Source organism: Calliopsis andreniformis, chromosome 2 (assembly GCF_051401765.1).
Source record: "Calliopsis andreniformis isolate RMS-2024a chromosome 2, iyCalAndr_principal, whole genome shotgun sequence".
NCBI lineage: Eukaryota > Metazoa > Arthropoda > Insecta > Hymenoptera > Andrenidae > Calliopsis > Calliopsis andreniformis.
The window spans coordinates 12,830,050-12,857,425 of NC_135063.1; the positions used below are offsets into that span (position 1 = coordinate 12,830,050).

At 43.5% G+C, this 27,376-nt stretch overlaps 3 protein-coding genes across 4 annotated transcripts in view; all 3 read right to left on the minus strand.

Moving 5' to 3' along the window:
• Positions 1–6,949, minus strand: part of LOC143188445 (uncharacterized) — a 36,484-nt gene extending 29,535 nt beyond the window's left edge. For both annotated transcript variants that reach the window (XM_076392710.1, XM_076392709.1), the window contains exon 1: positions 6,782–6,949. The gene's annotated coding sequence lies outside the window, so the exon portion shown is untranslated. The remainder of the gene's footprint in view (positions 1–6,781) is intronic.
• Positions 6,950–8,003: 1,054 nt separating this feature from the next.
• On the minus strand, positions 8,004–10,119 carry Sqh (myosin regulatory light chain sqh). Its single transcript, XM_076386799.1, has 4 exons — positions 9,995–10,119; positions 8,866–9,062; positions 8,579–8,792; positions 8,004–8,493 (listed from the first exon to the last, which is right to left on the minus strand). The coding sequence occupies exons 2-4, from the start codon at positions 9,050–9,052 to the stop codon at positions 8,373–8,375; spliced, it is 522 nt and encodes a 173-aa protein (XP_076242914.1). The 5' UTR covers positions 9,053–9,062; positions 9,995–10,119; the 3' UTR covers positions 8,004–8,372.
• Positions 10,120–10,821: 702 nt separating this feature from the next.
• On the minus strand, positions 10,822–26,273 carry Fw (CUB and Sushi multiple domains furrowed). Its single transcript, XM_076389470.1, has 22 exons — positions 26,219–26,273; positions 19,485–19,602; positions 18,577–18,635; positions 17,246–17,455; positions 16,957–17,052; positions 16,767–16,889; positions 16,517–16,680; positions 16,301–16,427; positions 15,206–15,355; positions 14,950–15,126; positions 14,656–14,835; positions 14,470–14,588; positions 14,045–14,279; positions 13,788–13,961; positions 13,232–13,411; positions 12,903–13,148; positions 12,649–12,828; positions 12,408–12,581; positions 12,142–12,321; positions 11,963–12,071; positions 11,706–11,888; positions 10,822–11,472 (listed from the first exon to the last, which is right to left on the minus strand). Exons 1-22 carry the CDS (start codon positions 26,271–26,273, stop codon positions 11,367–11,369), a joined length of 3,345 nt encoding a protein of 1,114 aa, XP_076245585.1. The 3' UTR covers positions 10,822–11,366.
• Positions 26,274–27,376: the final 1,103 nt, after the last annotated feature.

Consider the following 27,376-nt stretch of genomic DNA (forward strand, 5'->3'; position numbering starts at 1 on the left):
TGCGTAAACCAGCATGAGTCATCGCGTAGTCGTGCTAGCAACGCCTAACGGAATAATTGCGGAAAGCGTCTGATAATGAGTCAGGCATTGACGAGAGTCCATTCACAACTCGCCAGGAGGGCTGAAGAAGGACTCTGAAAAATATTCGCAAAAACGATCGGGGAACGTAATGACGGTGCAGTGATGATAGACTCGCGCAAATTGCAGGTTGCGTTTGAAAGGAGGAGAGCAAGTGCTGTTACGAACAACGCTTCATGATCGCTTTAGCGAGTTGTTGATGGTAAAAAGCAGAGAGTAACAAGTAAACTGATCGCGGCTTGGACGATGAATCTGTAAACTACAATTCCTGACAATTTTCTTTCAGTATTTTGTCAATCGAGAGTCACGTTTTCTAGAAAGTGCTGGGAATAGACGCTGAAGAGCGCAACACTGTTGGTAAATGGGAAAAATCGAAGCTACACAAGGTCAAGAGCATACAAACCCAACCTAGACTGCGATGACCATCGATTTTGTCTCGCGCGAAAATTGAGGGAGAAAGAAAGTACAGCGACACAGACTTCGCTCGCGATCTTATCCATGCATCTCAATCTTATCGGTGTATCAAGTTACTGAGATCGAACGAGTGTACTTCGCATTATGTACTACATACTTCAACGATTTAATTCAGCTCGCGCTACGCCTAATTTACGGTCGTGGAAGCGTACAACATAGCATGCTTCCCATACCCTCGGTTCTATCTATGTATATACTCTGCATGCAGCCACGTTCCTCGAAAACCTCCGCGAGTCCGCTTTGGAGTCGTTTTCCACTGATTCCTGGCGAACATGTTTCGCTTTCGCATGGAAGTCGCGAACGCCGATGGTTCGAGGATAAATCGCCAAGCTGATCGGGCAAAACGAGACGGTGCAAAGTTCGATCCAACACATGTGGCTGCGGATCTTTCTCGTCAAGGGCAAACATTTTGATCGATACAGACGTCACGAGGAAAACTGTGAAGCAAAACTACGACGCAAAATGGGTACACACAATGTGCACCCACGTAGGTATACTAATGTACATACATCGCCGTGGAGTTAAGTCATTCGCCAGAATTAGAACGTACGAGCGAATGATGGACGCCTGAGTTTAAAATCTGATGCGTGCATGTGATCGAGATGTAAACTTTATACGTGTGACGAGGCGCGAGATTTCAACGAAAGTATTCGCTCTCGAGGAAGAAGATTTCGTTTGAGAAGAAGCGCTCAGATGCAATGGACATAGAAATGTAATGGTCATGAAGGTTGTTTCTTTGTCGCGACAATTTTATTTTCTAGTTATCTCCTGTTTGCGCTCCTCAGTTTCCCTTCTTTCCACTCTTTTTCACCCTTTCTTCCTCCCTTAAGTTATTAACGAGGTATGTACCTTCCAACGCACACCACCAACTTCTAACGATGCTACTGTGCGCCTCGAGAGCCTTCTCCCCTCGATCCTTTGTTCTCTTTTATTATCGAGCCATCGAAATCGCCTCGTACGATTACTCGGCTGCACTCGCTTCCGTCTTCGTAGGCTTATGTAACGCGTCATCCGCGTGCACACCGCTCTGCTCGCTTTTCAATCTAATTTTGAGCGCTGCCGCGTTTCTCGCTAATTCCTCACAACACTACTTTGCAGTCGACTACGATAAACTTTGCGAATAATTCATTATTTTAATTTCAACGACTGAAACCTTATTCCTTAACTGAGCGTTCCTCGCTAATTCCACTTGAGGACGCGAAAAAATCTAAGGTGGCACAAAAAGAATTATTAATAATTATTAATCCTTATTCGTGATGTGTATCGATAACAAAGTTTGGAAAAATATTCTTCATAAATGATAGGTCTCATTTAGCTACTGGGGTATACAAAACCCCATAAAAGTGTTATCGTTCTTTCGTTTCGCCAGAGCAGTTTTATGATAATTCGATCGCCAAACTATTCTACAATTTCCTGCACTTTTGTTGGAGCGCAGGTCCCAAAAGGCTAATGATTCCATATCGAACCGAAGATTACCAGTTACTGGAAGTTAATGAATGTAGCGAGCTTAGTAAGTCGGTCGATCGAATTGCACGTAGGTGAAACGGAACGAGCGCGCAACAGGGGCAACGACACAACAATCCGAGAGCCTTCGAGAGCAGAGAGAGACAGGATAAGCAGGATGCATTGAATTTCAAGCACTTAACACAAAGATCGCCACACTTTCCTCCCCCAGCCGCGACTCATCCTCCATACCTTTCCTTCCACTTCTCTGCTCGTCGACCATCCCTGTCCGGCTTTCGGGCATTGTCGCGACGCTGCTGACCCGTAAACTGGTCGACCGAACACGTGGGATGGGTTATCCGAGACTATCGAATTTCATTGTCACTGCACCCTCAAAATCCTCGACGTTCGATCGCGCTGCGAACAGGTGTGGCACGATTTGTCACTGAATTCGACCAATTCGTCGGTTAACGAGCCGGAAGAAAATCTTTAGCGAGATTTAGCTTCAATTAGCGAGGGGAATGGCGACAAGAAGCCTGAAAGGTGCCTCTAAATTCTATGCTCGCGTGTGCAGGAACGATTTTAAACAGAAAAACAATTACTACCACGTAAACTGGTAATTCGAGAGCATTTACGTTCCTACTACTCGCGTCTCACGAGAAGTCTCACGAAAAGCATCAGAAGCAATGCTTTCCATGAGACTTCTCACGGAACAGGAGTACCCAGTACAACATGGCAACTCCGCGAAGAGCCAACCATATGGCTTATCAGCCCAAGGCTCGAACCAGCTAACTTTCGCTTTCAGAGGGTCATCCCCTCTGTTCCTCTGCTTTCAGCTCTAACGTTTCAAGCAATAAAAACGGGGAGAATCGTAAGATCGAGGGGTGAACCGATGCAATAACCGCAAGAAGCTCGCGGCTGCAAGCCGCCCCCACGATTCTATTCTCTCGAGGTTGCCTCGGTGCATCCCCCGCGATAGTGACCGTCGGTGGATGGTAGAGGGAATGGTCGTGAGACGGTCGACTGGCTGTTTCGCGTGCAGACGCACGGCAAAGGCAAAGGAAGAGATCGATACGACGCCTGCGCGCCTCCGTATCCAACCCCGCTGGAATCGTCGTTCATCCTGCTTGAGCTGGGGTTCTCGCATCCCCCGACATCGGGTCGCGTTCGTTATCGAAACGGAGAGCACCCCCGTCGCAGCTACCTCGCGGCGTTTTATTGCCAACAGAAACGCCATCCCCCGCGTGCCTTAGAACGAGAGCCAGGATACACCCCCGAGGGGGAGTCAGCTTTTCGGCAAACAGCGATCTTTCGCTTACGCCTAACGTCGTCTAGACGGCCCCGTGACACACCAAACTTTAACCCACTCGTTCTCTAGAACGGCTGACCCGGATATTTTGGCTCGGGACAGTGGGTATTACTAGACGCGTCCGAAGCGTCTTGGAGAATCGTCCAACGCTTTGCTAGAACGCCGCGAGTTCCACGGAACTAATTATGGAGCACTATACCGCTACGTTTTCTTCCTTATGATCCTACTCGGGTGTTAGACACGGTCGTAACGCGTATTGAAGATTTATCGATTTCGAGTATCAGCTAGAGGGCTGTCCTATTGAGGAAAGTTTTTGCGAGCTACGTATCACCTGCTCTGTTATTGGATTATGCACTGAAGGGGAATCTTAGGAGAAGAAATGTATTAAGGAGCTATTCCAGATTGCATCGTTGCGAAAATATTGATTTATGAAGTTTAGAGTTACCTGGTCTTTTCGCTGAGTCTTATCACTTTTTATCTACCGAGGACTTTGAGTAAGTCGTTTCGTCTCGTATCTTTTTAACAGATCAGCTACTTCTGTAATAATAATCGCGACATTTCTGCGCACAAAGTCGGGCTGAGAAATGTCAAGATGTATTGTGCTGTTTAAGAATGTCAATTGTCCTTGAAGGAATGTCAATTCACTTAGGTGGGAGTACAAACGTTTTCCTCTGACGCTCTCGCTTTCATTGACAATGGAGTGATTGATATTGTAATGAATTCGGGGAATAAACAAGTAGGAGTACTTACGACAACCTAGGTCATTTATGATCCAAACCATTTTTGTTCTCGAAGTTTCTCCTTGTTTCAAAGGAATTAAAATACCATATACTAATAAAAACTATTGTATGATATTCTAGAAACTTGGAAGAGTACTTAAGAATTTTTGTGGAATTTTTAAAATACAAAAATCGTCAATAAAAATGTCACCGACAAAGGGTTAAAACAAGTTGCACAGGTTTACAAATTTTACTCAAGGAAAATGAAGGGACGTCGCTTCAATCTACCATGAATGTCGATCAACGTTTCCAGTTGTTTGTCCGCGTGTAACGTAGCGTAGTTGCTTGTAAGCTATCATTCATTCTGGGTAATTTCATTCGCGTGATCAGCACGCGATCAGTTACTCACGCGTGAGTTTTTCTGCACTCGCCAGCAGCTATATCCGCGACCTTTCAATTGCTTATCGGTGCTTTGAAATGGACAACGCTATGTTTACGCGGTGGTCCACTAATCGCGATAGACTCAAAAGGGTAATAACAAGCAACTTCGAGCTTATCAGCCGAGGCAAGGGCAGGAGATTCCCATCTGATCGAGAGCACTTTGAAAAGACTCTGAAATTACCGAATGATTTCCTCCATAGAAAGGTCAACCGCCAAATGTGTTCCTGCTCTTACGACGACTGCCGAGAAACACATTTGCACTCATTGTGCCCTAGAAAAGGCAAAGGTCGTATCGACCATAAAACAGGTAACCAGTTGCAAAGGCGTTCCTTGTTTACGAAATAAAGACACGATTGTTCTGAGAACCGAGGAGCCTAAAGGTCTTCTGAAACAGAACGTTCGAGCGATCCAAATAAATTTATAGAAATGTAGGTGAGGATGGGATCGAGTGTCGAACAGCATTACGCAAGAAAGTGATAATTGTATAAATCTATTAGGCGTGTAGGTCAGATGTTATCCTCAATAAGTGGCTACCGAGAAAGAAAACAATGTGGTGCGCAAAGACACGAGGATTCGTATGGCACAGACCGCGAAATCGCTTAACAGATTTAACGTATTACCTAGCAGTATCTGGAGCAACCTGTTTGAAAACATGGCTGCGTATTAAAGACGTCCCTGACTCGGATGTGATTAGCCTACTAACGTCGTTTCCCATCGTGCTTTTTGACCGAAAGCCGGTTTGCGATTGCTGCCGTTCAAAAACGAGCCCAATGACTTTATTTCCTAGTTACACAGAGCTCTCTTAAACTTCTTGCGCCACTTAAACCCTATCCTCTCATGACCAGCACGACTAGAATATTCATTCATATAGAAATATGAATCTATGCCTCTGCATTAAAATCATTTTCAAAAAAAGAATTTTTATTAAAAGTGTACTACTCTTTTTTAATCTTACACGTTCAAGAGCACGCTTAAATAAAAGGAATAATTCCTCAGTTTATATATAAAAATCCCTTTTTTATAAATGAGTTTAATTCAAAGGCACAGAAACATGGCCAAATATTCCATTTCCTGTAGTAATAAATATCCCTGAATAGTTTAACGACGCCCTTGGGTTCCTCCATAAACCATGAGCCTCTGCTCCATTTTTTAATGAAAAATATTTTGATAGGAGGGCCCAGAGTTTTCCGGGAAGCAAGTTAGCGCGTAATTTCTCAATTAAGCGCGGTCGAGTAGACGAGCGTGACCTTTCCAAGTTTCGACGGCGAATTACAGAAAATGAACGAGATCGTCGGAGCAAATTGACGATAAAATTCGTTGTCGAGTTAAGAGTAAACAAATTAAATTCGCCCGACTTCGAGGCAGCTCGTTACACTGTTGCATTAATATTCTTCTATAGTCGTACGGGCAGGTTATGCAATATTAAAACGATACGACCGGTTCGAGCGTTGGATCACATTACGTCGTACATACGCAATGTGCACGGTTACCTTTTCACGCGCCACTCGATAAAACGCATCGTTCGATTCGTGGCCCCTCAGTTTTCCCAAATTGAAACAGACTTTAAAGGTACAAATACACCAGAGCTCACGAAGTGTTCGTTTGAAGACAGTATGAAAACTGAATTTCCTAGAAATCAACTGTTCGCGTCTCTGTTGGTATACTGATTTTGGTACTCGTGGAAAAATTAAGTAACAGTGATGAAGAGTTTGAGAACAGTGTTCACGAACTGTTCGCTGGTGTAGACTTAACGTGACTAGACTATAGGAGCATAATAACAGAGGTCTCTATGTACGTACAGTATACATATTCTAATGGATACTTCTATCCTTTCATAATTATCATCTCGAGAATCGAGACACAGAAAAGGAGCCTTTCGTGTCGCTGGGCATAGCGTGTTGCTTCGTCTGACAATGTTGTCATTCACAGTCACGTGCTCGAATATGTTCACCGCGATATATCGTTGACACTCTACGCTTTGTCACCCGATATTAAAATACACGCTCGATTTAACATCGAAACATAACACTTGAACGCTGGCAATTTACAATTCTAATACGTTTCGCTCAAAGAGCAACCTATCGCTAAGCAAAGTCTGCGAGAGAGTATATAAAACGTAAATTTCGCGCTTAGGAGAGAACAGGAACAGTTTCTGAAAGTATTGGGAGCAACGGGGCGAGTTCGACTAGATTCGCGATCGATTCAAAATCGAGTCGAAACGAAACAGGCGCGTATCGAGGTTCACGGTGAATGCATGAAAATGAGCTCGGCGAAGGCGCGACGAATGCGAGAGCTTAGAAAAGGCGTGCAGACTCACCAGGTATAGTGGTCGAAGGATCGTCCTGGGAACAGCTGATCAGCCAGAGCTCGGTGGGTGTCGCTTTCGTTGGAGTTTCTGAATCGCGATCGGCTAACCTCCAAAACTGGCTGCGCAATCGAGTGGACGCGAGAGCGAGGTCGGGGCGGGGATAGCTGGTCGCATGGAACGCACCTTGGGCTTCCTTTCCGCGTCTCCACTCGCGATGGTACTCGAACACAATGTCCTGTCGCTTGTTAGAGCGGCGCGCAGAGGTTACGAGGATCGTGGCTAGCCGTGAGGGGTGGTCGTTGCGTCATGTATCGTTGCCAGGCGAATGGGACGTAACCCAATTCGCGGCTGGCAGCCTCTGCTTCGGACCCTATCGCGCCTCTCATTCTCTCTGCCACCGTGATTTCGACACTCGAGGAAATCCCATGGAGGTGAAGCTCGTGAAGCTCATGCAGCCAGCAGACTACACAGAACACCTTGGTTCACTGCGTACGCGCGGTGACAGCCACCGATTCGGTAAACACGCTGCGTCTGGGGAGTCGCGATGGATCATCGAGCGACACTCGCGATCGCGTGATCGTCAATTCTGGTCGCGTACGCGGGAGGATCGGTTGGAGCCGATGCTCCCGGACGCCACGCGTGCACCACGTAGCTGATAGGCGGTGTTCTCGTCGCTGTTTTATTTACTCGAATCACCGGACCGAACGAAAGGACGCGACAGGGAAAGCCAGCGGCAGGAGCAAACCGAATCAGCAAACGCGAAGCGCACCCCACTCTGCCACCAGTGGAAATGATACTGCGGCTTCGTGGGACTTTATCCTGTGCTGTGCATAGTCTGTACAGGAACGCCACGCGCAGACGCGAGGCGATTCTATTATGGCTCTGTCGGTCACGTCTATTCGCTTTTCAATTATTTTGTATAATATATTTATACTTATAATTATTTTGTATAATGTAAATATAACGAAATATTAATAATTGAGAGTAGTGTAGGTCGTTCCTGTTCAGCAGAGCCTGAAAAAGAATCTTAACTAGGTGTGACTAATACCTTAGCTGTAACGACTTTCAGATTTATTTGTCATTAAGTTGAAGCCTTTAGGTATTAATATTTGTTCTAGGCAAGTTTGATAACAGGTCAAGCTGACTGGATATAAAGATAAACATCACATTTTTTTACGATACGTTATTATATTAAAATATAAATGCCAACTTTCCAACAACTACACGCTGATATAGCATATAATATATGTATATGTATATTACATGTTTCTTTCATCGTTTTACAATGATTATAATCCCTGGCAAAATATGAATTAAACTTGTTACTACTTCTTTCGCGTATCTTGTACACGACTGTTTACACATTCAAATAAATACTGTAAATGCTTATACATGATTTCAGAGCTCAGGTATTTTAGGACCTAGAGACGAGGCAGTTCTTTTAAAAATAATATAAATCCTAGGTTCTCAGTTATTCTCATTAATAGAGGGTGATACAAAATACAAGTAAATATTTCAAACTTTACAATTGCAACCATATAAAAAGCGCTTTACGCGCTCGATCACACAAACACGAAGTACAGGATGATTCAACGTTTTCTCACTGCTCGTCCTTGTCTTTAGCTCCGTGCTTCAAAATTCGTGTGAATTCTATGTAATCGAACATCGATCCTTTGATTGGCGCTTCGCGATACATTTCGTCTACATCATCGTCCGTAAATCTGGAACGACAAAAATGGAGAAAAGTTAACCCACTGTTTATCTCTAGAAAATACATAGTACATTTTATAAACTTATGTAAGTTACCTATCTCCCATTGTTGTAAGTAATTCACGAAGGCGTTCCTCGTTAATATGCCCAGTATTCTCCTCATCAAAACAGCCAAAAGCATTCTTTATTACATCTTCTGGGTCTGTACCTTGAAGCCTTTCTCCAAACAAGGTTAAAAACATTGTAAAGTTAATTGGCCCTGGAGCCTCGTTCATCATACCCTCCAGATAATCATCTGTAGGATTTTTGCCTGGAATTATCAAAGAATAAATGTTATCTAAAATTTGTCAAAAGTCATATACGTCTAACCCACAATATTTCACCTAAAGAGGCAAGCATATCATGAAGATCTTCTTTGTCGATGAAACCATCATGATTTTGATCGATCATGTTAAAAGCTTCTTTAAATTCGGCAATTTGAGCTTGGTCGAACATCGCGAAGACGTTCGAGGTGGCGCGCTGTGCACGCTTCTTTGTCGTCGCACGACGAGCTGTTTTACGGGAAGACATGTTGGTAGCCCTGGAATTATAAATAAAGACATAACTCAGATTATGTTTGTCATTTTGTACATTTTTTTTAACCATTCATGAATATTTACTTTCGTGCCACTGTTTCTAAATTCTTTGAAAAAGTTAATAACTCAAAAACAAATTAAGCAACAGAAAAATAGTGTGTAAAGGCAGAGGTTAGAAAATTAAAAAAACAGAGGTTACATTAAGAAGTATAAATAAGTACAATTTTTTATATAGGACACTTTTATACCATGGATTAGTTTATTTGTAAACAATTTGATTACAATATTATAAAGGAACTAAAACTAGAATGTAAAATGTGACTAGCTATTACAGACCATTCGATAAATGGAATGTTATGTGCAACATGAAATAAAATGGTTGTAAAAATACTAACTCATGAATTTTTGTCTTCGAAATTAAGCTTTATTTGTTAACTTCACCACAGAAAGAAAAGTGAAACAATTGTACATTCTAGTATTTCCTATTAATATGTTATTAATCAATAATATACAATATCGTACATGTTTCATACAATCCCCTCACACGAAATTGGATAAACTTTTGTTAGAAAGTAATTTCTAATTTTACTTTACAGCTCATTGTCTTAAAACCTTTGGTTGGCTATATTGGTGCAGGCTATATTTGCCTACTGACAACATTTGCTTCGAGGAACACATAGCACCCGTGTAAAACCCATGAAATCAGATATTCCAACGGTTAGCAACAACGAAAGTGATAACATTTATCAAACCGGGAAGAGTATCGAAAAGAAGTACACTGTTCGTAGCGACGACACAATAACAATGGCCGTTCCAGCAAGCAAAACGACTCCTGTCAAATATTTCACACTTTCCATCTCACTTTTATTAAGAGTGAATTAATAATTAGAAGCTTTGGGGTAGAAGCGGCAAGATAAATTGACAAATTTATACCAACCTGATTAGTATTAGGTTCTGAATGTAAAAAAATAACAAGCTACGGAACAGCACAGAGACTCGTGCACCACTGTGACTCACGTTACGCGTCACTGTATGGTTATTCACCACACCCGGACACGTAGTGCCATCTGCCGAGAAATGGTTTTCTCCAGGGGTTCCCAACTTTCACGTTAATGACCCTTCTGGGGTTAATCGCCTCATTTGGAGGTCGACAAACTAAGCAGGCCTATGCATTGTTTGAAGGTCAATAGGTGAATAGTTTTATTACGTTCATACGTGCTTGTATTATTGTCATACACAAGTGGACGAGAAAATGATTTTTAATGGTAGGAAGCCGTGGGCTATAAATGTTAATGTGTCAAAGTTTGCGACCTCAAATTGCGTTGTTAAAATTGAATCGCAGAAAGGAGTTCACGTATTTAATTTTGGAAAGGGGTCGACGCGTAAAAGAATTGAGAACCTCTGATCGACCAAATGTACGAGCCTTTTCTAGACGTACCCAAAAATTAGGCCACATCGAGACAAAAAAAAATACTGTCCGATTTATAGTGATTGGTTCTTGATTCGGAGTACAGATAAATTTAACCGGAAGCAACAGTTCCGAAATTTGAGTTCGTGTTACGAAAACGTACCTACTTACCCTCGAAAGAACACGTCATTACGAGTACCATACTTGGAACAGTCTGTTGACACAGAAATCATTGCCTTATAAGGATATAAGTGAGCCTGATATATAAGGTGTCGCGTTTAACCATTTTAAATATTTCCATCGTCTTATAAATAGAAAGAAGTGTTAGAAAGCGGTGTTTTTTAAGAGGCAAACGTATGATTTTTATTTCACAGTATAGGTAGCTTGTAGATTACTTACATTTATGTATTTTGACATGTCCAACTGAAAGAAGTGAAAGGAGATGCAGGATTCTATAAGAAAGCAGTTTGCAGTATAAAATAAAACAAGAGCATTGGTCTTCTTTATTTGTGTAACCAATGGACTTACGAATTTATGTTACATGCGTGTCATTCGACGTTTAAAAAATAATAATTCTAAATTATGCGAACATTCTATATACATATTGATACACGAACTAGAAAATCTCGAGTAATTTCGAAGACGAATGTTAAGAGAAGTACGAGTAACCATTCGTTGGTGCAACGCGTGCGTTTACGATTGACATGCAGATTCGATTAACCTTTAATTTTCGCGTTTCTCTTCTTTACTTATTTACACATAAATCGGCGATGCGCCGAATACAATAACATAAATAAAGACAACAATATTTCGCTTATCGGTATCCTCTTACTGTTCTATCCTGTACATAAATAATACCTGATTTTAGGAGGCAACTCGATTCTAACCTTTAGATCTTCAACTATCGCACAGACACCCCGTTTATAGTGATACCATTTCTACTTGAAACTGGTTCTGCTTCGTAGTGACCTGATCTACCGTAGGCTCTTCTCATATTCGTGCCATACCTTTTCCAACAGAAACGATTTTTTTTTAATACTGTTAGTCATCGTCTCAGATAACACATGACGTCTTAAGGACGTCCATTTTACGTTCATTTTAGGTTTGAACGTCTTACGATGCAATTTGATCGTCTTAAAACGTACCTTTAACATTTTTTTATGACTTTACTGGACATTGTTAAGACGTCTCTGTGCTATCTGGAGTGTCTAGAGAAGAATATTATAATACTCGAACTTACCCGTAAGTACTTCCACTTAAGCTGTAAGGGCTATCGTAAAGCCCGTCTTCTGGAACATTTTCGTACATGGTATTAGGTGTTCCATCGTTGAGAGTGGCGTAAGACATCACAGCTGCATTCTGATCCTCCTTTCTCTCAGCTGCTTGAACGTTTTCCGTATTCTTCACGGGGGTAGCCTTTCTCCTGAAAAACATACTATTTCAGAAAACTCCTCATTCAGTCTATTTATAAACGATACCATAGCAACTATCACGTACAGTCTTAAGTAAACGAGTCCAAGAATAATTAATATAAATATGATTACTCCAGCACCGATGCCAACGCTGGTGCCCACGCCTTGCGCTTCCGCCACTTCGTTCAGCATTACTGTAGAAAGAATGGAAATGTTTATGATCGATTCAACTTCGAATAATAGCGTTGCGAAATAACCACGTACACTCGCATCTGGGTTCCTCTCCACTCCACGAGCCAGTATCTAAACACTTTCTCAGAAATGGGCCAGCTCTCTCGTATTGTGGCAAGCAGTGATACTCTGCGGTTCCACCATACGTTGTGGTTCCGTTCACCACTATCACTCTTCCGTTTTCTATAGGTCCTGGATGCTTGCACTCGACGGCTGTGTAACAAGATTTTCAATTTTAAAATCAAATTTATAATATATTTATAGACTGAAGTTCGAAGGAAGAAAGATCACGTATTTACAGAAGCAAGCAGGTATGCTGCCACTCCAGGATCCGTTCTGCAAGCAGATTCTGGTTTCATTTCCTTCCATGTAGTATCCACGTGGACAGCTATAGTGAGCCACTCCACCCACGCTGTGGGTCGAAACTTGGGTGGAAAGCACCCCCTCTTTCTCAGGGTCCTTGCACCTGATTTCTGTACAATAGGAACATAGTATAATGTATGAGTAAATAATTAAAACAGTTCCTATCGAGACTAGTACCTTTGCAGACAGGAGTGTCGCTGCTCCAGGTGCCATTTTCCAGACACAGTCTCCTGGCAAATCCATCCAGTTCGAAATTACTGTCACACTCGTAGAGAGCAGCTGCTCCATAATAAGTAGCATTCGACGTCAGTGTGTATCGTCCGTGTTGAATCTGCTCTGGTTTCCCGCAGTCGACGTCTGAAAAAGTTGAATTTTATTGTAAGTCGAACATCAGTGACTGCTTAGGTAGCATAGGAGATCAAATTTCTTACAAACACATCGTGGAACCTCGCCGCTCCACTTTCCATTGTCTTCACAAGTGGACAGAGGCTCACCGACAACCTTGTACCCTCTTTCACATCGATACTTCGCTAAGGCGCCAATTTTATACGAAGTCGCGCCTGTGTTAGAGTTCTCTGGGGTACCAGTACGAATCAACGTTCTTCCATACATCCGGTCGTTCCCTGTCACCGATAAAATACCATGTTCCGCGTAAACAGGCTCAGGGCAGCGAATTTCTGTAAACGAAAGAAGCACATCCTGGTTGTGCAAATGTGGAACGTGTTGCAGGAGCAGCAGGACGCTTGAATGGTTCATTTACCTTCGCACTTTGGAGTCGCGTCGCTCCATTGACCATTATCTAAGCAGTATCGCCTAGACACCCCATTCAGTCTGTAGTTCCTCGTGCAGCTGTAAGTTATCTCGCTTCCGAGGTGAGTCGTCCCATTCGCGTACTCCACAGCACCATTCAAGACAGGCAGAACTTTCCCGCAGTCAACGTCTATGAGACAGAGAAAAGTTATTTTTATACGTATTTGTTTTAGCATAAGGTGAATGACCTGATACCTGAACGCTTAAGATATATGTCCCAGTAAATAAAGAATCTAAATCTGTATGTCCTGATATTTGAATTGCATTCTAATAGCTGAATATTCTAGAGAGTGATCCTCTCGCTTGGACACATTATAGTGGTGGCACTGTCATTGAGTCTCCAAGCCAGAGGATCACCCTGTACTTTAAGAAACCCTTTTCGTTCTGTGGATATTGTTTTTTATTAGGTACATGAGAATTTAAACTCAAAATTAAATAAAATTAGCATTAGTGTCCAGATACAGGGACATTTGTCTTAATTAAAAATGTAAAATAGGTGAACTTACATTCACAAGTGGGTACATCTCCTGTCCATTCACCGTCTTTTCCGCAGGTATGCCTGGCCTCACCTTGAAGCAAATACCCTGCGTCGCAATGGTATTCGATGGCACTGTGGACGTTCAAGTCGTAACCAACAACGTAGCTTCCTGTCGGCACTTCTGGCTCCTCGCACGTAATCACTACAATGGAAAGCGAATTGAAATGTTCTGTTCCTACTTATTGCAACACGTTCGTCGTCGAATTTAATGGAAATGTTGCTTACAATCGCAGGAGGGCGTATCGTGGCTCCATTTCCCTTCTTTGGTGCATTCCTGTTTCGCTTCGCCAACCAGCCAGTAATCCTCTTGGCATGTGTACAACGCGAGACTTTTGACAGTAGTGGTGCCGTTAAGTAAGGACACGGAGCCGAATTCGATTTGAGCTGGTGCCCCGCAATCGACGAATCGACATTGGGGTGCCTTGCCCGACCACTCGCCGCCGACGTCGCACGTAAGAACCTTTTGGAATCCATTACACGCGTTAGCGTTATTTCGTATTCCGTTCGTATCGACAGTTTAAATAAACTGCATTTACTTAGGCAAGTATTTCGTAATCTTTATAAATAACTGACACAACCGAGTTTACGCTTGAAACGTTCCGCGAATAATGATCAAGAGAAAGGGCTAGAGAAATTTCTGAGTCTCTTACGTTATCGCCAAATAAAATGAAGCCATTCTGGCAGGAGTAAGTGGCAGTCGAGCCCGCTCTTCTGCCAGTAAGAGACACCACTCCGCCGTTGATTTGAGGTGGTTCTGGACACCAGTCAACTATAAAATAATATACTGTAAATCTGTTCGATAAGGCACAAAGCTATCGTGAAGAATTGTCACGTACATAAACACTGAGGTTGATGACCACTCCAGATACCCCCATCACCGCACCTACGTCTGGCATCACCCAGCAGCGTGTAATTCTCCTTGCACGCGTAATCGGCGAGGGCACCGTGAGTCGTCCTTTTATCGACGAGCGTGATCGCGCCGTTCTCCAGTTCAGGCAGGGAGCCGCAGTCAACGACTGTGAACGTTTAAAAAGTGACTCTGAGACGCGTGGCGATTAAGAATAGCCAGCTGCATCATTTTCTCCACACAGTTATGCGACTCGCGTACAGACGCGCGCGATTAAGCTTACATTTGCACGAGGGCGGCTCGCCGCTCCAAAATCCGCTTGGCTCGCACGTTCTGCTCGTTATGCCAATCAGCATGTACCCGTCTGGACAAACGTAATCGATCGTGGATCCTATGGTCCTCTTCGTCCCCACTATCGTCGTGTTTTCTGATTTCTCTGGACTACCACAGGTTGGCGGTCCTGTAAAGGCGCACAAGAAGTAAATTCTTCGGTAAGCATTCAGTATTTATATGTAGATAAGATTGCATATTACACTCACTGCTTTGGCATATCCAATGTAGGTAATCGAGATTGCAGCCAACGTCGTTCCAGAGCCAGTTACGTCCGCCATCCAGCACCACGCAATTTTGTTCGCCGTTATAATTGTTTGGTTGATCTTTTCCCCAGGATGGCTTCTGCACGACTTCGCCTAAAACAGCGCAGCGAATAATTTTATTTCACGCTTCTATTACGACAGCCTGTGTTTCTGTTTGTCTAGCCCTGGGATCTTTATGTAATCTATCCCATTAGTTAAGAGGTCTGTGATCCCTTCGTTAACGTCCTATCACTTAACGGGTAATCTTTTCATCTGCTCGACCCAGACGCAACAAACAATTAGCTAAGATTATACCTTCGAGCAGACGCTCGCGGGTGTAACTTCCCGTTGATTTCCTCACTGTGGTAACTTTCACGTTCTATTTATTAGCGCGTGCGATTGCGCCGACAGTCATCCTTCGATTTCGCAGGCCTCTATAGTCACTTTAGAGAGAACGAATTTCCAAACGCTTCGAACTTTGCAAATTACGATGGCAGAAGCGGAGCTGTAATTGCCGCGTAATCGACAAGCCAATTGATTGGCTTTGCCTGACGAATCTCAATCAGCGTTTCTTAACCACGACTCCCGCCCTGGTTCCCATGGACTGTCGATAAATCGTGAGAAGGGAAAAATGTCGACTGAACTATGCCCTGTTACTATAGCTCTCTGTTACTCTTGTAGAGACCTAGCGTGGCTTTTGGGTTTTGGAAATCCTCCTAGGACAATTTTTAGGGAAAACAAACCACCACCACTTTCCTACCCCTACATTCGAGTATAAAAAGGTCTTCGAAAAAATTCAATTTAGAAGAATAGAGGCTTTGGTCTTTAAATTGAGCCCATGCTTATTGCTCTATAACTTTTTTTCACGAAGTGGTAGCAGCTTAATGACAATCTTTGGGCCCAACATTAGTGATTCTTTAATTGTAATGTGTAATAAGAAGTACTGTTCTAATGGAGGATGTGATAAGCGGAAGATGACTACCGCCACAACAGGGTTTGGCCATCAGTGCTACGGTCGATGAATAATGAAACGAAGATTCAAATGAGAAGGACACTCACCGTCAACCCATCGCCATGTTCGCGCCGTTATCAGCGGCTCCTTCTGCGCGCCTATCCAAACCAGCTGCGTTTTCAGTTTATCCTTCCGTCTTTCAAGATTGTTCAATATGTATACTGGCGATGCACCCTGCGATTAATGGTGAACAAGGATTACTACACAATCTAAATTGAGAAAATATTAATTTAGTCCACTCCGGTTTGTGAAAAGATATGAACCTTGAAGCCGTGAACAAGGTCACCGCCTCTCGCCCGACAGTAATTCCTTGCTTCCTGAAAGGAACCTCCCTTCTTCACCACGAATTCGTAACAGGTGGAATTAAAGGCAGCTAGGTCTGCGTCAGCAGGAGTGCCAGCAGAGGCGCACCTGTCCGTCGAGAACTCTGCGAAGAACCGAGTAGAACTTTTCTACAGGAATTTTATTTGACAGGCGCCAGTGAACATTCGCGCTGTTGAACTTTCGACTTACCGTCAACAGCGAATACTTCTACCTCGCAAAGGCTCAGGCTACCCTCGACTCCGACTAGCTGCAGGAACACGTATTGCCCGACCAGGGCTCTGGCGCACACAAAAGTCTTCGTAATTCCCTCCTCTGCAACGAAGCCATTCGGTCAAATAGGGACACGACAGTGTGTTTGAATAAATTCCCATCTGCTTACCGATCGTGCCAGGGAACCAGGCGCACAGAGGGTTCCGTTGTAATTCCACGCTGCTGTTACCAACGCGAATCTCGATGTCTTGCAAGGGCTGGTGACCTAGCAACAGTAATAGAACCTTGCAATGATTGACATAACACTCTTTCTGACTGACAAGTGATATAACACGTTCCCTTATAAATTACGTATTATGTACTTTTGTTAACTCTAGTTTATGTATTATTTTACGTGTTTTTCTACATTAATGATACTTCGTCGTGTTTATAGTAAATAATAATAAAGGACAATTTACCGCAGCAGCCTCTGGTTGTCACTCGAACAACCTTCACCGAGTACGACCTCAGAAGGTTGACCTTCCACCAAGGACTAGGCTCACTTTGAGTCTCCGTGCACCTTTTCCCGTCATGTTCTGTACTCGAATCGCCATCGTTCCCGTGACTGGCATCCCCGCCTCGCACAGTCGTCGACTGATTTGTTGGTTTGCGGAAAGCAACATTCGTACCTGTTGCATTACGCATAGGATTAGCTTCTTACTACGTACTGTGCAGAGCTGGTAAGGTTGCGCTCGGGATACATTTTGACATAGTAGTAATTTTTTATATGTAAGGAATATCTAAGATTCTTGTTTAAACATCTTTCATCGTTCTATATGTATCTGAAATTGCGTGTGAAGTCAGGCCTCCATCTACCACATGCAACCTTACCAGCTTCGCACACTACTTTAACTCCATTCTTTATGATCTCTCTTTCTGAATCCACCTGTACAAGAAACTCGAAGGAAAGAGTCGGTTCAGGTGGCTAGGATTGAACTGGCGGGAAGCAAATTGCTTGGAACGTGGAAGAAAGGTGTTGCCGACTATGACCGAGTAACAAAACGTCCATTAGCTACAGGATGCGTTTAGTAATAGAGAGAAACGATTATCTGGTGTCGCAGCTGGTTTCACCGAGTTGCACCTACACCTGGTTTCGGAATCTTCCTGTTTTACCGTTTTTCCGCATTCCCAGGGACAGTTTGCACAAAACGATGGCGACCAATCGCTGTTGCGTTGACGACTGTCACAAGACGAATCCCAGATTGCGTAACCCGTTTTAACGAGCCCATTCAACTTTCTTTCGACAGCCGTCTTTGGCCAATTTTGCGCGAGTAAAAGCGAAACGCCGCGATGAATGAGAAAAACGGTGAGACCGATACCGAGACATATTTCAGAGATTTATTTGCTGTACATTATGCACACAAAAATACAAATTGTTCCAAATTTATACGTTCAGCTCACATTTTTAAGGACTGATAATATATATGAAAAAGCCACAATATTAGGCTTGACGAGCAGTGATGTTATGCTGGTCGGTTCGCGTAATTCGAGTTTTCTCTGTTGCTCAGAGGCATATTTGAACGTTGCTTCGCGACATACGCGACGTCGCTTTCTATCGAGCGCCGCTGCATTTTAAGAGGGAAGAGCAGAATTTCTTCGATCACGAATTGCAGCGGTTCCGAAAGAGTCTGAACGAGTAGCGAGGAGAAAGCCGATCTCGTTGTCAAGGAAGACGAGCTATCGAACGCATCGGTAGAGGAATTACAATTCGCCGTGAAAGATGGCTTGAATTCGAGTTCAGGTCGCTTACCGCAAAATGGTAGGTCTCCTTGCCATTTCCCTCGGGCGTTGCACGTCAGGCTGCCGCTGCTGAACAATCAAATGCCTCATGAAATGATCGAGATTCCTTAGTTTGTCGTAAACGATGCGCACGATAGGCACGCGAGTAGATATCGTCAACCGTATGAACACGGAGAAAGTCTGTAATAAGCTGTACCGTTGACCACTGTCATACCAAACGTGAACGGTACAGCAGAGGGCAGACGCGACTAAGTACAGAAGTGAGCAAGAAAAATACTGTCTCTGAAGGAGCGGTCACCTGCTTCCAAGTCACATGTGAAAGACTTGATTACTGTATCTAAAGATATGATTAAGTTAGAGCATCGTCTAAGAGAGACGTAGAAGCTCAAATAGCAATCCACGAAGGCTGCAGTTTCTAAAATATGTATAATATTCTTACTTCAGAATCACTCACAGAGGAAACCCTCTCCCTAGAGATCAGAATATTTGCATAAGGGAGTGGTCACGCTGGAACATCATCACCGATCAACAGCCATCGACCAAGTATCAAACGTTACTCGCAAATTATCTACTATGAGTTACTTCTGAGATATAATTACCATACTGAATATGTCATTTCCCTGTTTGAAATTTGATCTGTGGCTGACGATCGTTGGTGAAGCTTGAGCGTGACTGCTCTCTGATTCATACACATACTTGTGATTTCGTTTGAATGAACATACTACATAGAAAAAAGTCAAGTTAATCCCTAAAATACGAAGAAACAGATTTATTGAAGTGATCAATCTAGATTATGAACATATGTGCTCAACGTACCATCGCGTAAATCGTTTACTTTCCTTCCAATTTAAATTCCTCAAAGCCAGTGATCAATGTTTCGCGAAGCAGGAATATGTTTGCAGTGCTAGTTATACTTACCCAAATAACTCATATCCGGGATCGCAGGTGTACGTTGCCAAACTGCCAGTTTCTAACGTCTCATCGGACAACGACACCTTGGCGTTCATCGGCACCGCTGGATGACCGCACTTCAATCCTGTGTTTAAGAAAATTACTGTGACTAAGTCGAGACGCTTTTGAAGCAACTTTTACTTGAAAAGGAACAAACTCATTAACCGCTCGATCTTTCGATGTCGTGCATTTCTGGGATTAGATATTCGTTGATGGTTTTACTGTTTTATTCTGTTCAAGCCAAAGATTCAATTTTGTGGGATACTTCCTCTGGTGAATAGGCTACTTCCACTTTAATATTTCCTTAATAATAGACTTGCGATTTTGATCGTTTACAGGTCGATGGCTCGAAATGAAATTTGCTAAGTCTTTTTACGAGGTACTTTAACGATTGAATTCGCAGAAATATCGACAGTGGCAGATTTAAGAGGAAAACCACAACGCCTGAAATTTTCACGCCGCAATTATCTCCCATTGAAGGAAACGTTCAACTTTCATTGCATAAACATCTACCTGTCGTTAAGTGCATAGAAGGGAGGTGTCAAGGGCGCGACTGGTTCTACGTTTGACGATCGAGTTTAGAAGTCCCTCGTCCATAAATTGTTTTGAAAGTAAATTGGACAATAGCATCGACGCGAGGTGAGAAGAGAAACCTTGGATAAAGTCCCACGCGTGTGCCATTATTCGAATTCTCTGAGTCGGGAAATTAGTCGTGCGCGGTGGATTTTCTATAGGCCGCAAAAGGATCGACATTAGTGGGTCTAGTATGGAACAGCTATTAAGCCATACAGTTATGGACAGCCCTACACGCCTGGAACGTGTATCGGCTGCTTGAGAAACTTTTTCTTAAAGTGAAAAGCCTAGCGGTAGGCAATGGAAACCGCCGAGTATATTTGAGCACGCGCGGCTTGCAATTCCCCGCAGACTATTTTCGCGAGAGTAGTAGAAACGATACAGCCTCTTTACGACCGCAAAAAAATATTTATTTGCTTTTTCCTTGCTACGTATTGCGGGGATATCGACACACAAACCCTGAATTACCCATTTCTTAGTTTTCCTACTAAAAAGCCAAGACCTTGATAATAGGAGTATGGAGTAAATGTTCAAATCTTGCTTGAACTCTTGTCTTATTGCCTTATTGTCTCTATCTAGAACAGAGTTTTTCAGTAAAGGTGACATGGCCTTCTAGAGGTTCCTATACCAAATTCTCGAGACCAGAAAACAATAATATGGACAGGAAAAAAGAAAGACAGAGGAGGATCATAGACACAACCAAAAAAGGTTGAAAAATCGTGCTCTAGAACCCACGTTTTTCTTCGTTTTCCCACAAGAGGCGAGAAACTGTTCCCTGTTGATGCCTCAGTGTAGACACAGTCTCAGTTTGGTCTATTAAACTTGAAGTCCAGATTCCGGCCAAGACATCAACCTTCTGCATAAGCAGACATTCGTTCACGGTCAATAAATCGCCTGACTATTGGAATACAAGGACTCTAACAAGCTGGAAGTAGGCAACGATGGTAACATTATTGCATGCCAGATCCGTCGAGTATGCAGTTAAGCAGGCGATAGAATCGTAAGAACGATTAGCCGAGCTCAGCCGCGCGTCTCCGTGGAATAACGTTTCCGGTGATCTGTCCAAGGTCGGTCACGCGTAGATGGCCTCTGACTTTTCTAAAATCTTAACGATCCTCATTTGCATTCCCCTTGGGCTCGCGCGTTCGCCGATTCGTTCGGAGCCTGCCAGCCGCGAAAGCTCCGTTAATTTAAATGCGAGAGTCTGCGAGCATTGAATCGCGGGGTGAAAGCCTCTGTTGTCTCTTTAGACGGCTCGAAGTCTGGCGAAGGCCCCGTTCTCGTGGGACACCGAGTTACCGTTTCGTGCGAACGAGTTAATTAAACCGAGTATACACGCGCATACTACAGCTACGCGATTATTTCGATCTCAAACGCACAAGACTTTGGAACGCGTTCGACCGATTCTTCCGTACCTCCTTTCCTTTGCAATTAATATCATTTCTCCTTTTTGGTCTGTTTAATAATTCATAAGAAAATAGGATTAACGATTTCTCTAAGCGACGCTGGAAGGATGAGTGGAAGTATAACTTCGAAAGAAATAAGCGAGGTACTGTGCTGAGCTGATAAGGTTGCACTCGAGACATTTTTACGTAGGAATTTTCTGTGTAGAGGGAATATATCGATTCAGTTGATACGTATGATCAGTTTGGTCGATAATACGCGACATCTAAAAGTGCATGTGAAATATGGTGATTATGTCTAGTGTAACCATATGGATCCAGATTTTTTCTAGATGCAACCTCACCAGTTCTGTACAGTAGATGTATCGTCAACGACTGAAAGACAGACAGGTTCTGTGCGATCGAGGGGACGAAGAGGAGGAGAGTTCCGCGGTTAATCGGTTGCGTGCGTGTACGTATGTCGCTAGCTTTAGCCTCAAGTCTTTGGCATTCGCTGATCGCCTCGTGGGTCTGGGTCACGCGGTTACAAAACTTTAAAGCCGAAATAACGGTACGACATGGAGCTACTTCGGATCGGGACTACTACCAGTGAAGCGTGTCACGGTACAGTTCTTGCTTTATCGCCATTTTCTTTTATCTTCCTCTCGATTGCCCAGCGAAACGACGGTTCACAGGTTCCCTCGAGTTAAACGACTGTTTTTTTTTCTTCCATCCTAAAAATGTGCACACTTTTTCTAGATATTACTCAAGTAATTGCGTATTACTTAACCGTTCATTATTCACAAGAATTCGTCGCTCCTTATCAGCTTCCTGCACCGCCAATGAAAGATACTTCTTTCGATAGGATTATATCTTACGTGTCCTACCATGGGAACGTTTATCTCGCCATTCACCTTTTTTATTGCCGTTGGACTCTAAAACAACCGCGCTAAGGCTCCGCAATTGTTCCCTTCTCCTGCCTAAGATTATCTTCGAATTCTATCCTTATTTCCCCTGCTGCATTAGTAGGTCGTTCTCTTGCAATATTTCTTATCTTCGCTACGATGAATACGTCATTAAACCTGACCGAAGATGATTTTTACTTGGACACGCTCCATCTACGAGCGAACGCTAGCCACGTTGCTTTTGACCAGCTGGCTCGCCGCTTTGGAGGGAACATTGAAAATAGAACGGTTCGTTCCACGCGAATCTCTTGCAACGACTACGTCCATGTGCATGCATCGCGGCGGGAGGGAAACAGAAACGCACACGTTTCTGTCGGCTCGAACCGATGTAGTATTGCTCGTGTACAAAAGCGATTGTCAGGAAGTTGGAAGGTAGGCGTGGTCAACTGCTATCTGACAGAAAAAAAGAGAGATCGATCGTCAAGGATACACCTGTAGTCGACGCTATTGAGAGACAGATTCGGTTCGAACTTTTTCCTCGAGTTCCACTGTTTTTCGGTTTTTTCATCGATCGTGACGATAAGTAAAATTTAATCCAAGCTATTCATTATACATTTACTCGTCGATCTAAAATCCACATAAAGGAATGGTCATGTAGAGTTTGTAAAAGTTTTCTAAGTAGGTTTAAGCAAGGTAGATTTTTGTAGGATCTGTTAGAGACCTTTGTAAAATTAAAAGTAGGTTGAATAAAGTAAGAGCTGCTTTGTTAAATTTACAAAGCCGACTCTTACTGATTCTATCAAAGTTAAGTCTGTAGGTATCTACTTCTGCAAATTCCACAAGAGACTTCAATAATCTTCAGATGAACATTTTTTCAAGCGTCGATATCGCGTCTGTTCCTTCTTGATCTTGAAAACGGAGCAGATATTACAGATATTACGTGTTATCGCGTTTACGCAAACGAGACGCACTGAGAGCGAATTTTACTACCGACCAGTGGTGTAACAGTAGGCCATCGAGGAACCGGTTAACATCGTTATTCGGTTCTACGAGGAGGAATCGACTGGAAGCGACAGACGGTGCGCTGGCACTTTGGTATTTGTGCCACGTAAGCCCTCAGTCCTCGAATTTCAAGTCGACCGTATTATCGAAAAGAAACATCAATTGCTGGTTTTATCAGTGGCGAACAGTAGAGAGTTTCTTCCGCCAGTCTCCTAACACATCGTGTGAAAGATTGGAGCACGTGGCGCAGCTGTCATCGCGATCAACGATGACTTGCGACACCCACAACGCGTCAGGAAACGAAATCTTCACGCGTGCATACTTTCACAGTCATAACCAGTGGCAAACAGGGTGCCAGACAATGTGTTAAAATTATTAATGACTTTTTAGTAGCATAGTATAACTAAAATTCATGCTATATTTACATTAGACAACTCTTGGTTGAACAACCGAGTTGCTCAACCCAAAGTCGATCAAAATTGTCGCTTCAACTTGATTGAAATCAGAGTTCACAGTGACAAGTTTAATCAACTTCTGGTACCGACCAGAAGAGCAACTCAATTGCTCGACCAAAACTTGTCTAATGTAGACGTAGCTCAATCGTCTTGTGAACGATCGCAGGCACAAGGCAGTTGAGAACATTCGAAGAAACTTTCCAGCGAAATTCATGTCCGATTGTGTAATCGGCGTAACGTTGAATCGCGAGCAAACTACGCGAGTACGATCGATCGTGCATTTTGATTGGCGTGGTTCGGCGGAACCACGTTCCCGCTCGAAATTTCACCTGTGTCGGGCGTGGAAGCTCGGTGCCCCACCCAATGGCCAGCTACGCTAAGTCAGACGTAGGTTATCGAGAGTTCAGCGTGCTTCCAGGTCCCAGTCAGCGCTAGCCAGTCGTTAGGCTAAATGTTACGACTGTCTCAGCTCGGCTGGGTGGAAACGTGAGTCGCGCGCTCTAGTCCATAGCGTTCAACACGCTTCCTCTTTCGCGCGAACGAAAGAAAAACGCTCGCTCACCTAGTATCCCGAGGACGCTTTTACTTCCCCACCTTGGCGCGAGCTTCGACGCGTTACGCTCTGACCATCGGCCGACCGATCCGCGAATCGACCTATCACCTTATACTTTTCACGCCAATAGTGTATAGGAGACTCTAGAGCCTAGTTAAACCCGTGGGAGTTCCACTCTCTTACTTATATGGATACTATTTCTATCTTTCTAGCAGCTCTGTTTACTCTGAGGGTCAATTAATATTCGAAGTACCTAAGTAGATACTAGTTATCATTAGAGATATCGATTTAGAATATTTAGATAGCCGTTTTTGTTAAATAACTATTTGCTTCTTCTAAAAAACTGCATTTATTAGATAGAAAGTAATTCTAGAGGCTAGTACCGCTAGTCGAAAGCTGTATAATTATGAAATAATTATGAATGACGCAGGTGTAATTTTCTTGTTGTACATAATTATTCTTACGCCAATGAAATGTCCTTCCTACGCGTTTTTACTCGGCACGAATGAAAGTTCAAGCGAACGCTACTTGCCACGGAAAGGCCTGTGGTTTGCGCCTAGATGACGTAAAACGCGTCGGACTATATTCAGGTGCAGGAAATTTTTGTCGATGTAATCAAGCCTTTTTGACACGTGGTAAAAAATAAATAGGTATCCTTCGTTACTTAATGCATTTCTTCAGAGGTTGTTAATACACTGATCATATTTTTTGTTTAGCTACCATGCAAGGTAATATTAGGCGCGCTTCTTAATGTATGCATACAAGAGTGAGTATGGTGATCGCGGTACCAAGGTATCTGATGTAGGTCAGCTAAGTGAATAAGAGTTACAAGAGGCAAAACTTGCCTCGAACAACCGCCTCGCGAACGAGTCCTATTTTCAACGTTGCTCGACCAGTCTCAGCCAAATTAAAATCGAGGAAACCGGCAAAAATTGTCCTAGTGAAAGACAGAGTTTGGTCGATTCGAGTAGCCTGTAGGGCGACAGCCAAAAAGGGTGAAGCCAAATGCACCCTACTTCCGGTTTGCACGGTCACTGAGCACCTTCGAATGGTCCGCTGCTTTCCGAATTGTGTTCGCGATTTCGTTTTCGGCGCTACGATCGCGTATCACTTTTACTGCTCGTCTGCGTGTCCTTGAACGAAAATAACTGTTACGAGGGAGATGTTTTTCATCAAGAGGAAGAAGAATGAAAAAATTCGGCTGGAATCCGCAAGGTTTCGGGGAAACAAGATGCAAGGCGAGGGGAACCTGCGCGTTTCATTTGAAGCGGATACACCAGGTGACCTCGAGACACCAGAAAATCCGCATGGACGAGAATCGAGTGGGCGGTACCTGTTTTCTGCGCCTGTATTCGTTTCCTTGGTGTCGGGGACAAGACCGAAGAACAGATGGAAAACAACGAGCGACCACTGGATTTCGAAAAGTCAAATTGACGCCTCGATTCTTTCTACTGCGACCTCGATCACGCGGTTCAATGGACTTCGAGAGGATCGTGGCGCTCGTCGATCCATTCCAATTTGTTTGCCAATTTTTTCTCACTTGAGGCGAAGCGCATTTTAGATGCGTGATAAAAGTATTTTATGAAATCCAAAGTTCAAAAGACTGTAAGTCTTTTCGCTCATTTTGTAACAATTTCGTAATATATAATTACAAAATCGTAGATATCGTATGAGTTCGAAATATGTGACCAGTATATTCTTTATGTTACAGCGAACGAAACGAACGACGAGCGAAGCATGAACTTAAAACGTCTTGAGCAATCATCGGTCGCGCGGTTAATTGAGCACTTAACGTGTTGGTGAAGCAAATAGTTTATACATAGATACATGCCTTCTGCACCCACGACGAGGATCCCCAAAAGGGACAGGAGAATCTCTCGCGTCATCCTCGATGTGTCGTTCTCTAGTCCTCGAGTGGAAAGCGTGAATCACATTGAAAACACACTAATTCCGATCCAGCGATCATCCACGAGCACCTACCGCTCCTGAGAACACTCGTAATCGCGTACTTCACAACTTTCACGAGAAGTTTCTTTGTTCGATGCGCGGCACCGACGAAACTCGCCTCACCAGCAGGTAATCTTCGCCGATTCAACTAGGAATATTTACAGAAAATTCGTGTCCCAAAGTTGTACCAAATACGCGCCAAGTGGTAGCCTTTTCACTGTTCACCGTATAAGTCTCTAGCCACCGTATGCGATCGAATCGACGCGCAATCCTCCTCTCATAGTTTCTTTAAATCCATTCGATTTCAGCACTGAACGAAATCATGCGCGGCACTTCCATCACAGCATCCTTTTCGATCCTTCATGATTCTCAGCGTCGGCGTCGAGTCTCTCGTTACCCATGCGGCTCCAGATTCCTGTCCCCTCTGTTATCGAAAGGATGTTTTCGAAACACTACTATAGTTTCAATCGATTCGCGGGAATTTTGAATCTGGTCTGTCAGAGACCTTTAAGCGCGACTTTCAGACGGCATTTTCGGTGACCGTTTGGTCGAGTATCGACCAAGTATGACGATCCGTTCCCTTCACTAGCCGTCCGTCGAGTGCCACGAGCCCCAGGTCTCCTTTACTCCTTCGACATTATGAAAGTACGGTACACTGTGCTGCATGTACCGTGCATTCAGCCGGCTTCTACGGGGGAACCTACGTTCTTCTCTACTTTTCGTCTTCGCTGAGCGACGACAAGAATATTACCACCTGATTTAGAGGTGTCTTTTATCCTTTTTCTGTCCACGAGCCAAAGTGTCACATAATGCACGCGTTACGAATTACTTTGACGAAATATCCTTGGTTGACGATCTGCAGGTAGAGGTTCAAAGACAGTCGATGGGCAGAGGTGGGATTATTTACAACTTTGTTGTCCAATGTTGTGATCCGAGATCTAGAAATTGTTTCGATTGTCCATGACGCACTTTTATTGCGCCTTATGATCGTGTACCTGTATGCGTAATCGTAATATTTCCAAGGTGAGACACTAGTGTACAT

Coding starts and splice junctions, on each gene's coding strand:
- Sqh (XM_076386799.1), bottom strand. CDS start 9,052: ATGTCTTCCCGTAAAACAGCTCGTCGTGCGACGACAAAGAAGCGTGCA. Junction 8,793..8,865: donor TGATATGCTTGCCTCTTTAG/GTGAAATATTGT, acceptor TGATAATTCCAG/GCAAAAATCCTACAGATGAT. Junction 8,494..8,578: donor CTTACAACAATGGGAGATAG/GTAACTTACATA, acceptor TTGTCGTTCCAG/ATTTACGGACGATGATGTAG.
- Fw (XM_076389470.1), bottom strand. CDS start 26,273: ATGACGCGAGAGATTCTCCTGTCCCTTTTGGGGATCCTCGTCGTGGGT. Junction 15,356..16,300: donor AACATGGCGATGGGTTGACG/GTGAGTGTCCTT, acceptor GCGCTGTTTTAG/GCGAAGTCGTGCAGAAGCCA. Junction 12,072..12,141: donor AGAGGAACCCAGATGCGAGT/GTACGTGGTTAT, acceptor TTCTTTCTACAG/TAATGCTGAACGAAGTGGCG.